This window comes from Psittacula echo, assembly GCF_963264785.1.
Source record: "Psittacula echo genome assembly, chromosome: 17".
In the NCBI taxonomy this organism is placed as follows: domain Eukaryota; kingdom Metazoa; phylum Chordata; class Aves; order Psittaciformes; family Psittacidae; genus Psittacula; species Psittacula echo.
In genome coordinates this window covers 8,865,689-8,880,495 of record NC_137753.1, presented here as the reverse complement: position 1 = coordinate 8,880,495, position 14,807 = coordinate 8,865,689, and the positions used below count along the sequence as shown (strand labels likewise).

The 14,807-nt window shown below is 53.8% G+C and overlaps 2 protein-coding genes across 4 annotated transcripts; both read right to left on the bottom strand.

Annotated features, from left to right (window-relative positions):
* Positions 1-477: 477 nt before the first annotated feature.
* On the bottom strand, positions 478-3,647 carry AGMAT (agmatinase (putative); the record flags this gene model as incomplete). Its single annotated transcript, XM_080631016.1, has 7 exons — positions 478-551; positions 647-731; positions 1,258-1,437; positions 1,638-1,833; positions 1,940-1,988; positions 3,065-3,267; positions 3,364-3,647. 7 exons carry the CDS (start codon positions 3,645-3,647, stop codon positions 478-480), a joined length of 1,071 nt encoding a protein of 356 aa, XP_080487142.1.
* Positions 3,648-5,115: 1,468 nt separating this feature from the next.
* On the bottom strand, positions 5,116-14,501 carry PINK1 (PTEN induced kinase 1). Of its 3 annotated transcripts, XM_080631365.1 has the most exons (9): positions 14,123-14,170; positions 13,092-13,133; positions 12,691-12,978; positions 11,636-11,739; positions 9,818-10,000; positions 8,734-8,897; positions 7,821-7,948; positions 6,498-6,734; positions 5,116-5,868 (listed from the first exon to the last, which is right to left on the bottom strand). In XM_080631365.1, exons 2-9 carry the CDS (start codon positions 13,101-13,103, stop codon positions 5,593-5,595), a joined length of 1,392 nt encoding a protein of 463 aa, XP_080487491.1. In that variant the 5' UTR covers positions 13,104-13,133; positions 14,123-14,170; the 3' UTR covers positions 5,116-5,592. The 3 variants fall into 3 exon arrangements, with proteins under 3 accessions (XP_080487491.1, XP_080487489.1, XP_080487490.1); XM_080631363.1 differs by lacking the exon at positions 13,092-13,133 and having other exon boundaries at positions 14,123-14,501; XM_080631364.1 differs by lacking the exons at positions 13,092-13,133; positions 14,123-14,170 and adding an exon at positions 14,192-14,501.
* Between the last annotated feature and the right edge of the window lie 306 nt (positions 14,502-14,807).

The following is a 14,807-nucleotide window of genomic DNA, read 5'->3' as shown; positions in this document are numbered from 1 at the left end:
AATGTGTGATGAGGTGGCTCTTGTGTTTCCATGGACAAACAGATCCCAGGAGCAGTTCAACCTCCCCTGATGTGGGTGGTTCCTGGTTATTCCCAGCAGGAAATGCAGTCAGAGATTCCCCTGTCCCCAGAATGAGCCCAAAGCTGCCCTCGTGCCCTCCCTTCCTTTACGTTCATCCTCCCACTGCTGCATCTTAGTGGGAGGAATCTTTTACCAGTGATGCTCATGTCAGGAGCCCCCTGAGCCGGGTGAGTAATTCCAGCTGTGAAAGCAGAGGCTTTCCCTTGGCTTTCCCTTTCCCAGGCAAACAAAAGCTCTGGACACCACTTAAACTGTTCAATCCCATCTGCTCCCTTCTCAGCTTCAGATTTCCTTTTTCTAGCAGTAAATGCTGTTTATTCCTTACTGCAAAGCTTGGCTGCAACCGCAAAGCCTCATCTGAGCAAACCCTGCCCCTGGGGCAGGCAGGAGCTGCCCTTACATCGTCTTCACCCCAGGGAGAACGCAGAGCATCTCAAAGAGCAGGTTTGCCCCCAGCAGGGCTGTGTTACCTGAAACAGGCAATAATGGGGGGGAAAACCCCAAACCATGGTGGTCAGCGCCTTTGCCAGGCACACTTCTCACTCTCTACTGTCTTTAGACTCACCAGAGACGTCGTACATGGGTGCGACCTCGACAAGGTCACATCCCACTATGTTCAGGCCTTTGCAGCCACGAATGATCTCCAAAGCCTAGGAAAGAAAACAGGTTTGGGATCAAGAAACACATAGGAGGTAGTGGAATGGTCAGGGCTCTGCTTTTCCCACATGCAGGGGGAAACCCAAAGTGTAGAGGTCAAACTGCATTAGTTCATAGAATCCCAGCCTGGTTTCGGTTGGAAGGGACCTTAAAACTCATCCAGCTCCAACCCCTGCCACGGGCAGGGACACCTTCCACTAGAGCAGCTTGCTCCAAGCCCCTGTGTCCAACCTGGCCTTGAACACTGCCAGGGATGGGGCAGCCACAGCTTCTCTGGGCACCCTGTGCCAGCGCCTCACCATGTAAGATGTAGACGTAACGTTCTTCCTTACATCTAAGCTGAACTTCCCATTCAAGTTTGAGTGTTCTCTGTTCCAAACCCCCATTCAGCATTTTCTTTCCTCATCCCTGCTAAGAAATGCTCCCTGCTCTCCCTTAATGCTTCTCTTGCAGCACGACCTCCTGTAACAGGAGCAAAACCATCCCCATCCCTGGGAAAAGACACTGCCTCCCCCTCACCTGCGCCGGCGTGAGCCCGGCCACCTCTGGCGTCCCAGTGCCTGGTGCGTACGCAGGGTCCAGCCCATCGATGTCAAAGCTGATGTACACCGGCCGGTCCCGCATCTGCTGCCGCACCTCCACCATCAGCGGCACCAGGGACCTCATCCAGCACTCCTCAGCCGGGACCACCCTGAACCCCTGCACAGTGACACACAGGCAGAGCAGAGCATCCCCTGCCCCCGTGGGGATGCCTCATTCCCTGCTCCACTGATGTCTCAAGGCACTGGGAGCACTCATCCCAAGCCACAGAAAAGACATTTCCTGCTGAAGCCAAGGGAGTATTACTGACATGGGAATATCAACGGTGGGGAAAGGAAGAAGCTCTTCACTGAGCTTACCTGGTCCCGGCAGTACTTGTAAGGATCAGGATCATACGAGGAGCCCCGGATGCCGATCTGGACCACGCGCCCACAGTCCAGCAGCCCTTCATCCACACAGCGCCGGAATGGGGTCCCATGGTAGATCTTCTCCCCCAGGGCTCTGTCTGCGGTATCGGTGTGAGCATCCACATGCACCAGCCCCACAGGACCGTGCCTGGTCGAGACAGGGCAGCCACGTTATTCCCCATCCCCACAAAGCAGGAGCCTTCCCAAAGCTCCTTCCCAGATCCTTATCCTACATCTCCAGGTCAGAAATGTACCTTTCTGCCATGGCCTGCAGGATGGGGTATGTTATGGTGTGATCCCCACCTGCAATAGGACAAGGGAAGAGGGTGTAACCCTGTGGGAGGTGCTCAGTACTCACATCACCCAAGTGATGCTTTTTCCTCCTTGCTTTTATTCTGCACTTGTTTATATACCCTAGAGCTTCACTCCCAAAGGAAAATGAGGCTCCCAGGTACAGGCTGCTTCCTCCCTTCTCTTCCCTCCTTGGGAGGGCCAGAGGTGCAGGATTGCCAGCAGGGCAGCTTATAAACTGGTGTTTGATTGGCCTCTGAGGACACCATCACTGATGGTTTGTCCTTCATCACTCCCCACACTCACTTTATCCAGTGATGCCAAGCTGTGACAGGCAGGAACTTGAACACTGGCCCAATTCATGCCCTGTGCAGAGCAGGACGATGCTGGGTGCTCACTCAAGCTCAAAGCTTTCCAGAGGGCCACAAACTGCTCTTTGGGTCCTGCTCAACAAAAAGCCCTTGCTGATTGTGTTTAGAGCTGAGCTTTGGGCTGTGCTTGCAGGGGAGCACTGAAACACGCTCTTGGCTGAGCCAGCCTTGGGTCTGACGCAAGGGGCATCACTGATGGCAGTAATTTGGCCAGAGAGACTTCAGCCTGGAGAAGAGAAGCTGCATGGAGACCTCAGAGCAGCTTCCAGCGCCTGAAGGGGGCTACAAGGATGCTGGAGAGGGACTCTTCATCAGGGACTGGAGCGATAGGATAAGGGGTGATGGGTTCAAACTGAAACAGGGGAAGCTCAGGTTGGAGATAAGGCAGAAGCTCTTCCCTGTGAGGGTGCTGAGGCGCTGGCCCAGGGTGCCCAGAGAAGCTGTGGCTGCCCCATCCCTGGCAGTGTTCAAGGCCAGGTCGGACACAGGGGCTTGGAGCAAGCTGCTCTAGTGGAAGGTGTCCCTGCCCGTGGCAGGGGTTGGAGCTGGATGAGCTTTAAGGTCCCTTCCAACCCAAACCAGGCTGGGGTTCTATGGAATTCCCCCCCCAGCTCAGCAGTGCAGGGCACATCCATCACTCACCTCTTGCCGCGTTCACACTGAGTGAGGGGAGGGAGCTGTCGTGAGCAGGGACATGAGGGGGACGCGGGTCCTTACCCAGGGTGAGAGGCACGCAGCCGGAGCCCATGATGTCCTGGAAGGCACCGCGGATGAGGCGGCAGCTCTGGGGCAGGCTGTAGGGGTTCACGTTCACATCCCCGATGTCAGCCACGCACAAGGAGTCGAACGGGGCAGCCCCGGTGCTGCCGTTGAACCTCCGCAGCAGCGACGACTCCGCCCGGATCTGCCTCGGGCCGAACCTGGGGACGTGCCACAGGCGGGGAGCACTGCCGGGCACGAATCCCGAAGCCAGGAATGGCGAGCGCCGCGTCCCCGTCACCGCCGCTGGCCCTTACCTGGCTCCGGGGCGGTTGGACGTGCCCGTGTCCAGAGGGACGCCCACAAAGGCCGCATCCAGCCCCGCCGCTGAGTCCCGCACGGGCAGTTTCATCATGGAGCAGATCCCCACGGGCCGCGCCACGGCCTCAGCGCTGGGGGGCACATGGAAGCGCGAGCCCCAGCGGGCCGGGTGCCGGGGCAGCCCCACGGACACGGCGGGTGAGGAGCCGGACGAGGCCGCTGCGGTGGTCACAGGCAGCTTGGGAGCGCAGAACCCCGCTGCCCGCAGCAGGAGCCTCATCCTGCCCCACGGGCAAGAGCCTCTGCCCCACACTAACCAGAGCAGGGAGCACCACGGAGCCTGGGCTGCATCAGCACACACAGCTCCAGACACCGCCTCTGTGCCTCCTGCTGCTCCCCAGGGATCAAAGTGCATGGATTTGAGAGGCAGAGGCGGTGCTGCGGGACAACCGTTTGAGGGCGGTTTTGGGGACAGAGATGTCATGAGGTGAGTTCCAGGGTCTGGAGTTACCCAGCACAGATCAAACCCCGCTTGGTCTGATCCTGACATGCTTGAAACCAGGCAGCTCTGGCTCCTGATTCTGCTCCCTGCTCATGTAGTGATTGGAGCAGTGAGAGAAAGGGCAAAGAGAGGGGTAAATCATGGACGATGCTCCCAGCAGAAAGCCTGCTCCATGCAATGGGTTTGGATACGGAATATGCGTGTTTTCAATGCCCTGTGCTGCGGGGCACATCAGAGCTGTGTCCTGCTGATCCAACCCCCTTTCAGATCACAGAACAGCAGGAAGAGAGGTGGGAGCAGGGAGCTACCAGGAAAGCATGAGCGTTCACCCAGCAAAGAGCTTCAGTGAGTGCCCAGGACCAGGCCCTGCAGTGAGACACAGGTCAGGTCTGTACCAACAGCTTCCTTTCCCACACGTTTTTCCCCAAAGCGCTCATTTTCCCTGATTTCCCAGGCTCTTTGCTGAGCCTCCGTCCCAGGCTCCATGAACAGGGCTATTGCCTGCTCAGGGGCTGCTGAACGAGGCACTGGTTCAGTGTGTGAGACACTGATGGCATGTTTATTACTGCAGGATGATGAGGGCTATCGGCCATTGACACACGATGTCATTGACCTGGGAACTGCAGGAGCAGACAGGAGAAATGGGTGCATTCAGGAGACAAAGTCCATTCCTTTCCAGGAAGCTCCACTTGGGGGATAAAAGAACATGTTCCACAGACAGCACTGCAAAGACCTAGATGATCTTTAAAGGCAGCACCAAAACAGGGCTACGCTGTCCCAATGCATCTGCAGCCTAAAGCCCAGACCTACCAAACAGACACATGAGGCTGAGAGACCCCATGCAGCAGAGGAGCATAAACCAGTTTATTGTGCAGCAATAACTTCCTGCCCATGTTCCTCTAAACACCATTCTAGACATGAAAACGAACGATGGCTTCATAAACGTGACTTGTTCAAACCTTGATGTGTCCTCCCCAACCAAAGGGTATTACATCATTGAAAAACAGGTCAGTAAACCAGAAGAGCATTACGCTGTGTTCTTTAAGCAGGCACCACTGCTCAGCCCTATTTTAATGCAGTGTTATCCCCACCTTGACAGCCTGACTCGGCTACACCAATCAAGACACAAACCTCAGTGGGGTTTGAGCTCAGTGTGCTTCACATACAACTCCTGGGGTGTTTCATGGTGTGTTCTTGTCAGCAGCGAGCACTCCTGACACTTGTTCCCAGGCAGCACCTCACTAAGAGGCTTTGGCTGGCACTCTATAGCAAGAGCCATCCATGGCTGCAGAGGAACAGCACCCTCAGGGCACCACTGGATTCCCTAAGCACAGAGAGTTCTCAAATCCCTTTGCCGGCTTGGCTTTCTCCACGTATTGTTTCAATCTGTGATGCTCCAGTGGAAAGAGCAGTTAGACCGTGCCTCCTCCCTGCACACTCTCTTCTTCATTCAACACACGAGTTCAAAGTCAACTCAGAATTCCCAAATGTGATCAAACGCAACCGCGAACCTCAGGACACCTGCAAGGTCTGCACAGCCTCACACCAAGACAGTAATGAAGCAAAAGCATTTCCTCTAGCAGGAGAGAAAAGCAGCGCATGCTAATGCTGGAGAGACACTCAACCTTTTACACAGGGGCCTGCAGGTCTGCTCCCTAAAGTGCTGCAGGATTCCAGGCAGACATAAAAGACAGACTCCCATGTGCTCAAACAGAACCATTTATCATGGGCTTGTGCTGCACTCAGAGTGGCTCCTCCAGGCCAGCAGCAGGAATGTGGCTGCCCAGAGCTCTTCATACTCAAGGTTTGCCAGAAAGCACATCTTCATCTTGGTTTCCACCAGGCTTTTACCCACCAGCCCCTCCGTGAGCAGGGTTGCTGCAGACTGGCACAGGAGCCAAGTGATCATCTGGTCTGGTTTCAGCGCCTGGGTCGCCAGGATGCTTTCACCCCAGAGGCTCAAGTGAAGCACGTTGGCAGCAACCCTGGCAGAGAGTCTCTGCAAAAGGAGGGAGAGGGAGGATGAGCTGCTCCTGCTGCACTTCCATGTAGCACCCACGATGCCCAAAGAGCCCCAGGCCTCCTCTAAGGCATCAGTCCTATGAACTGAAAAGCTTCTTGTGTCTATTAATACTGGGCCGCTGCATGGCCCCCCCCCAATTCCCTAACACAAAAATCCACTGAAATCACAGAATCCAATTGTGTTGGAAGGGCCCTTAAAGCTCCTCCAGCTCCAACCCCTGCCACGGGCAGGGACACCTTCCACTAGAGCAGCTTGCTCCAAGCCCCTGTGTCCAACCTGGCCTTGAGCACTGCCAGGGATGGGGCAGCCACAGCTTCTCTGGGCACCCGGGGCCAGCGCCTCAGCACCCTCACAGGGAAGAGCTTCTGCCTAAGAGCTCAGCTCAGTTTCCCCTCTGGCAGGTTAAAGCCATTCCCCTTGTCCTGTCACTGAACCTACTCAGGGGCATCTTCGATGTGCAGTGGCACACCAGCAAAGACTTTCTGCTTGTTTTTCTTGTTACCCAGATTGCAATGACATCTGGATTACAGCCCCCTGAATCTGTAGCCCTCCATGGTGAAGTGATCTACAGTCAGATGACAGAGGTCTTCAAGACATCTTCTTACCTTGTTGGGATCCCTCCGAAGCAGCATCTTTATCACTTGCTTCACCTCGAGGGGCACATGGTCGGGCAGGCTGGGCAGCTGATCTTCATGGTAGCTTCTGCTCTCCAGAGCCGAGGCCCCGTGGCCATAGAAAGGATTGGCCAGGCCAAGGATTTCATAGGCAATTGCTCCAACAGCCCAAGCATCAGATTTGCTGTAGCTGATCACTGTGCCTGGACCAGGCGAGGCTGTGACCACCTGCCACAGAGATGGGGGTATTCAGACAAACAGCTCTAGTGTGGGCTCTGTGCTAACATTGATTTCCAAGGCTTGAGTCAGCATTCCCACTGTAATTAACCAAGAGAGACTGAACCCAAAGCTGTTTCATCTAAATCTCTGGTCTAAATATTCCTTTAGGCATGTCCATAGCCTTCGGCATTGCTCAGACTACTGGGACACCGCGAGGAATCTGGTCACCGACCCAGATTACTGGGACACCACGAGGAATCTGGTCACCGACCCAGACTTTAGTCATAGCTCCTGACCAGCGTTCCCAAAGGCTGTTTCACACTGGGATTTCAGACAGGCAGGCGACAGGCAGACGAACTGCATCAGCACTTAAGCAAGACAAGGTCAAGCAGACAGTTAAGGATGTCTTCGCTTTTCTTAGGGCTACTATCAGAGAATAAAGGGAACAATAAATAATTTCACAACCACCTGAACTTCACCCAAAAACGACTGTAGCAACACAAGGAGTTTATCTGCATAAACTTCTTCAACAGCTACATAGGAAGGGCTCTGAGAGAAAAACAAAAAGCAAACTTTTTGTGGGAAAGGCCAATTCTGCTTCTAACAGCGACTGGTTACATTTCACGCTTTAGAGCTCAAGGTGTTGGTTCCACAACTGCTCAGCATGGGTCTGAAGAGGACCTCCTTCATTAATGCAGAGGTGTTTAGCAAGCATAACTCAAGACACAGACCTCCTACACTGCCTGCGGAGACACTGCTCGCCATGGGTGACATTCGTTATGCAGTAACCAGCATCAAGTTATTCTTGCATGACCAAGTTATGTCAATAAGGAGGAACAGGTAGAAAATCGATCTGACAGCAGAGGCCTTCAGGAGGTATCATGGGAACACACCAGAGAGCATTGGTGTGTATACATGGGGGAAGGCTCAGGGACAAATCCCAGCAAAGCAATGTGCACGCATCCCCTCTGCCCCTTTTCGACTTAATCCCACCCTTTTTCAAGTTCCAGTCACAGCCTGCACCAGAGGCTGGAGCCTTCCATCCTGACAGCAGGACAAGCAGCAACACAAACCACTGCTACAAGGGGGATGTACCTCAGGTGCCATAAGACAGCCGTTGCCGCCCCGATCCACGTAAGAGCTGGTGAAAGGCAGTCTCAAGCCGATGTTTTCATCTGCCAAACAGCAACCAAAGTCTGTGATCACCAGCCAGGGGCAGCCAGCTGCAAATGACACAGGGGAGCAGAGTAACCATCTGTTTTGGGAGGACACGGTGGTACCTGCCACGGGCAGGGACACCTTCCACTAGAGCAGCTTGCTCAAAGCCTCTGTGGCCAACCTGGCCTTGAACACTGCCAGGGATGGGGAAGCCACAGCCTCTCTGGGCACCCTGTGCCAGCGCCTCAGCACCCTCACAGGGAAGAGCTTCTGCCTTATCTCCAGCCTGAACCTCCCCTGTTTCAGTTTGAACCTATCACCCCTTGTCCTATCACTACGGTCCCTGATGAAAAGTCCCTCTCCAGCTGCTTTTGACTTTGATGCTGTTGGTCCCTTTGCATTCCAACCCATGTCCCATCACCCCATAACCTCACCATGAGGTGAGATTTTAAGATTTGCCCTGTGTGATTCAGCTAGCGAGATGAGAGCCAAGAGCCTGAGCAAAGGCATCTCCAGCATCACGAATGCAGCATTACTCTACACCCACCTGCTGGTTCACTGTGCTGTGAAATGGATCACCTCAGCAATATGCTGCATCTCTCCACCTGATTATAGCACAATGTTCCTTTCAAGCCTGTTTTAATGATCCAAAACCTGAGGCACAGACAGTCATCTATCAATGAGGTCCCCAGTGCTGCAGTGACAGCAAGCAGTAAGCTAAAAACCAAACCTGAGACTCTTCAAAGGGTTTGATGCTTGTTCTTCCCCCAAATCTGGGTAGAACTTCCCTGAACTCCTTCACAAATACAGCAGTTCTTTGCCTGACTTCACTGGCATTTAGACTACATACCAGAATCAAATTCAACCAGGATGTTGTCAGATTTCAGGTCTCTGTGTGCTATTCCATGGCGAACAAGATGGTCCACACCTTCCAATAGCTGTAAAATCATCATCATGGAGAGACAAACATCTGGGCTGTTCTCCCTCAGATACTGGCGCAGCGTGCAGGGATAACTAGTGAGAACAAGGAAAAGCTTGGAATTAGCATCCTGGAAGCTTACGGCTTGTAGTTCAACCTCAGTGCTGACTGGCTGGGAATACAGCACTTGTATGGGCCAAATTCCTGCTGACCTCCACAACGCCTTCCCACCTCCCAGCCTCACCCTGACACCACATCCCTGTCACAGAATCATAGAATAGTTAGGCTTGGAAAGGACCTTAAGATCATACAGTTCCAGCCCCCTGTCTGCTGTTCTTAAACCCTCTGTTTTGCATCAACACCCACCACTGAGCTCAGCACTGAGCTCAACCACCATGAATAAAAGCAGTCTCTTGAAAAAGGGGCTCTGGGTACACAGCGGTCACTCTTGCAGGTTTTTATGTAGTGGTGTTCTCTTTTACATGAAAAAGGAGGCAGATTAATAATGCAGCTTGTATGAGCAAAATGAATCAGGAGAAAGGACACGGAATAGAGAGAGAACAGAGTGCTTCTCCAGACACAGGCAGAACAAGAGTGAGAAAACAGAAGGTGCTTTTAGGTCACGCCACTGCAATACCCATTCAAAACCAAAACCCAACAGAGAAAGCCAAGCCACAGAGCACTCATAAATCTCATCAATGATTCTGCTCTGTCTCTAGCGGTGTGTTCAGATCAGGGGTGAAATTCAGCCTCAGAAGGGCAGACAAATGGGGACAGGCTGCACATTTCTCACTTTAATCTGGGGTAATTATTAAAAAGAACAGCTTGTTTTCATTGTCGAACAGGAGTTCACATCTCAAGGACTTGGAACAGGTCACAGGAGGTGTTTCCACAAGCACACTCTGCTTTTTGGCAGCAGCCCAGAGCAACCTTTTGCAAGGACCCATGCAGCAGCAGCAGAACACAGAGTCTCACAAAAAGCCTGAGTCACGTTAACAAGCTGCTCTGTACCTACTTCTTCATCACCAGGAAGAGCGTGCGGCTGTGACCAATCCCTCTGGGATTCAGGCTTAATGGAAGAACATCAGGATAGTCTGCAAAGGCTCCAGGCAGCAAAGGGACAGAGGACGTGAATGCTCTGATCACCTGGATTATATTGGGATGAGGTTGCAACTTCTTCCTTCCAAGGATGGGTTTCCTGTGCAGAAGTGCAGATACTATCGGTCTCCCAGTCAGCTCTGATTTATCAGACACAGTTCTGCTGTTTCTGCAATTACTTTTCACTAACAAGCCCCATCCTCCCCATCAAAGAGCTTGAAAGCAGTGTGCAAACATGTTTGTTCTGCACTGAAATCCTTCTTAGGGACAGCATTAAGGCTGCCCAGTGGAGATTACAGGACAGCACATTAAGCACATACTCAAAGGCTCACATCCTGGAAACCATTCAGTTAGAAAGAACAGAGACAGGAACCTCCCTGCCCTCATGGCCCATTTCCTAACTGGTTTCCCACGCTGATGCAAAGCAGATCCACTACAGCAGTGGGCAGGTCCCAGCACCACTGGTAGCTGCTAATAGGGCTCTGCCATAACTGGATTTCCCTATATACAAGGGCCAAATGGGAAACAGTGGTGCTTTACCAGCGCTGCAAATAAAGCTTTGCTGAAAACCTCTACCATGCCGCCTTCCATTTTACTCAAACCCTAGCAGCCCTTCCATGCTGCCAATAAAGGCAGAGCTGCTTCCTGATTCAAAAAGAACTACAATAACAGCTTCAGAGAAGAAAAATAAACACAATTACTTTAGCAGATATCATATAGAGGTCAGCTTCACATCAGGCATTATCAATTCAGACTCCCTATTCTATGGCACAGGCAGGAAGCACTCACTACAATGAAAGGTGGATTACCTATCTATGTCTGCAAAACAGATCCCTCTCCCCTCCCATCCCCTGAATGTCAAATAGCCCTTTGGCTGCTCTGTGGCATTCTCAGCTAGCGCTGTGCCATTGATGTATTGGTAGCTGAGATGGATTTGAAATACAAATGGGACAATCTGGACTGATGACTCCATTGTTTCAAACTGAACACAAAGATGCATTTTTGAACAAGCAGACAGCTAACTCAGGTCATTTAAAAGCTTCTGTGCAGTTTTCCACCTTCATGCTGTCTGCTCGCTTCTCATCCAAGTGAAAGAGAGGGAACAGAGTCATTTCCCACCTTCTTTCTCACCACCTTCCCTGCGCTACAAGTTTCAGCCTTCCTGCCCAGCACACATTTAAAAAGCAAACCACTTCTAAAGTAACAGTCAACTGTTTGATGTTTAATATGAACTTTGCATATGGAGAAACTGAGGCACAGGGCATGGTAGTGCCTGGGCCCAGTCACCCATCAGACCACTGGCTGGTTTCCAGTTGGTCCCCAGTTATTGGCATACCCTTCCCCAACACCCTCCTGGACTATACCACCCAAGCCAGTGCAGTTTAACTATAAGTACTCCCCACACACCATGCCACAGTCTGCTCCTCAGAGTAAAGAAGGCTGTGTTAAATCACTATTTGAACAGCAGAACTGCTGTGTGTGTGGTTTCCTAACTCTGCTGAAGACAGGCACACCAGAGGAAAAGCCCCGAGGCAGCCCCATTCCTGAGTGATGTTTGAGGTGCTGTTGAGATTGAAAAAGCCCTTTAAGATCATCAAGCCCAGCCATAATCCCAAGGCTTTGTTTTTATCTACTTCCAGAAGCTGTTCTAGAAACCTATGGCCATCTTAACACCACAGATGTGCTGCAAAATGAACTAGCATGTCACCATCTGCCTTTCCCATAGCAACTGTACCTGCGGCCAGGGATGGCTCCATATTCTCCAGCTAAGGCAACGCCTGTGGCTGGAACAAGCTCTTGGCCCATAGCATCAAGGATGGCTTCGCTTGAGGAACCAGCCTGCAACAGCAATTACACACCACATTGGTTTAAGCTCTAAAACCACCCGGCCTCAATAGAAACAGAAAGCAGACAACTCTGATGCTGGTGGTGTATCTGCAGTTAGATGAGACTGAAGGGACTTCCTGCTCTACTTTGAAATCAAGGAAGGCAATTAACTGCTTAAAGCATTTACCAAGGGATGTGGCAAGGCCTTTACTTGCACGAAGAAATCCAGCTGTCTCTTCAAATGCATCCTTGGCTGTTAGTTGTATGTTAACACTCACTTTCAGCTTCAAAACCTGACTGAAAAGCCCACAGCTAAATGGCAGGGCACTTCTGGAGCCCAAGGGATTGCAGACATTGGCATTTTGGAAGACTCTCTTAGAATTGTCACATCAAGTGCTACTAAACCTCTCCCATGGGAAAAGCCATGTGAAGCTTGTGAAATAGGAAACAGCCACATTGAGGGGCTGGATCACCAGAGTCACGCAGGCTGGGAAACGTGAGCACAGATCTCGTTCACTCACTTCATGGCCAAGGAAACTAGCATGCAGGTTACTGCCCCATGCCCTGACTACAGCCTCACTCGGCTGCACTTGGCAGAAGAAAAACCTCTCTGTCCTGACACCGACAAGGACACCGATTCCTGAAGCAGTGGCAGCAGTGGCTTTCCCAACCTTACCCCTTGCCATTACAGCCAGCTCCGGAAAAGCTTTCTCCCAAACCCATCACCTCCATAACCAAAAACTCCACCAGCACCAGCTCTCGATGCCGATCCCAGAGGAATGATGAATGCTTAATTACCTTGCTCTGGGATTGCTCATCACAATGGACGTCTCCAGTGTCACTTATCAACAGCTTTGTTTTGACATGCTTATCATGCACTACATAATTAGCACTTTCAACACTTCAGCGTTAAACATTCCAGACTTCCCCAGTGACAGACAAGACGAGGCACCGACTCCTTACCGAAATGTTCCACATCATTTTGATAGCTAATGGAAAAGCCTCCTTTGGTTGGTGTTTCACTACGGGCTCCTCTTCTGCTGCCTGTGAAGCTGAGCCATGCCCTGCGAGGTGCCTGCTCTCCACATAGCCCTGACCACGGCAGGAGAAAGGAATAGCTGCTTCATACACCACGGCACTGCAGCCCTTCCCGATGGGTTGGCCGATGAGATATTCCTCCAGCTTGAAGCCCTGCCAGCGGAAGCCGCTCAGAGGATCTTTCTGTGGCTTGTTCTTCCCAACAAACACGGTCTGAAAGGAGGAAGAAATGATAAAACCCCCACTTGCTTATTCAAGGACTCCCAGGGAAGGAGAACCCTCCCACTGGTGAAGCAGTATCTTGCATCCTGTTGGGTTGGACCAACCTGGAAAGCCATTATCAGGCTCTAACCATTAGGTTCAAATCACTGTAACCAGAGAGAAAATAATGAGCAGACCATGTATTTTTTTCTGAAACAAATAACCCCTAAACCAGTCTTTACCAAAGGTGCCCTTTCCGAGGGTGCTGAGGATGCACAGGAAAAGAAGGAATGGGGAAGAGAATTCATCTGCTAATCTAGAATATAAATGTTTGGTAGAGGCAAGTCTAACTAAATCATGGAATCATGGAACAGTTTGGGTTGGAAGGGACCTCAACGCTCATCCAGTCCCAACCCCTGCCACGGGCAGGGACACCTTCCACTAGAGCAGCTTGCTCCAAGCCCCTGTGTCCAACCTGGCCTTGAACACTGCCAGGGATGGGATGGGCACAAGAAGATGTGAGAGAACAAAGCACAGGAGAGCACAGAGCAGTCACAGCCCTACGGGCCTGGTGGTGCCAGCGCTGTCACCTGCAGTGGCTGGCTGAGGAATGTGCCCCAGGAGGAGCAGTGGAAAGGGGAAGACACCAAATGTAACTGCCTAGCAAGGGCAGGGGAGGGGAAGCGTCCTGGGAAACCTGAGGGAGAGGCAGATCCTCAGCAGGAACGTGCTGGTTCCCAGCTAGCAGTGAGCGCTGGCTCCCAACGCCAAAGGTCTATTTTTACCCATGAAATCTGTTCAGCACCATCCGTCCTGGTGCCCTGCCAGCACCGTCTGCCTCGGGAAGAGGGGACAAACCTTGGGGTCAGCACCAGCCTCTGGGATACGAGACACCCATCCCCAGGGCCAGGACCCCCTCCCTTTGTGGGGGTCAGGGAGTGAGCGGGTCCCCACAGGGAGTATCTTCCAGTACCATCTTTAGGGCTGCTGACAGGGAGGTTTCCCAGGTACCCTGTTTTATCGGGTGTCTGTGGGGCTCCCCACAGCACTGACCCCCCCATCGCCCTTCATGAGAAGTGTCTGTGGGGCTCCACACAGCATTGACCCCCCATTTCCCTCCAGGAGAGGTGTCTGTGGGGCTGCCCACAGCACTGACCCCCACTGCCCCCCATTGGGCTCCACTCAGTGCCGCCGCTCCGGGCCCCGCAGCCCCGGCTCCCCACACCTGGATGTGCCTGCACGCCGCCTCTGCCCGCCGCTGCTCCTCCAGACGCGGCTCCACCAGCCCCAGCGCCATGGCCAGCGCCAGGCACGCCCCGCCGCGGCCCCGCCGCACCGCGGCCGCCAGCCCGCGGGCCGGGCCGGGCAGCAGCAAGCGGCGGGCAGCGGGCAGCCAGGCCAGCCACGGGGACGGGGAAGGAACGGAGCGGGGCTCGGGGCGCGGGTCGGGGCGCGGGTCCGGGCGCGGGGCACAGCGCAGGCGGCAGCGCGGGAGCAGCCGCAGGACCCGGGACAGCAGAAGCCGAACCGCCATGGCCCAGGGCACAGCGCAACGGCGAGGGGCGGGGCGAGGGGCGGGGCGAGGGGCGGGGCGAGGGGCGGGGCGAGGGGCGGGGCGAGGGGCGGGGCGAGGGGCGGGGCGAGGGGCGGGGCGAGGGGCGGGGCGAGGGGCGGGGCGAGGGGCGGGGCGAGGGGCGGGGCGAGGGGCGGGGCGAGGGGCGGGGCGAGGGGCGGGGCGAGGGGCGGGGCGAGGGGCGGGGCGAGGCGAGGGGCGAGGCGAGGGGCGAGGCGAGGGGCGAGGCGAGGGGCGAGGCGAGGGGCGCAGCCTAGGTACTGCTCGG

Excerpts from the sequence above, each read along its gene's own strand:
- PINK1 (XM_080631363.1), bottom strand. The coding sequence starts at position 14,500 with ATGGCGGTTCGGCTTCTGCTGTCCCGGGTCCTGCGGCTGCTCCCGCGC. Across the intron at positions 8,898-9,817 it reads CTCTTCCTGGTGATGAAGAA|TTATCCCTGCACGCTGCGCC; the intron begins GTAGGTACAGAG and ends TGTTCTCACTAG. Across the intron at positions 7,949-8,733 it reads CCTGGTTGAATTTGATTCTG|CTGGCTGCCCCTGGCTGGTG; the intron begins GTATGTAGTCTA and ends TGTCATTTGCAG.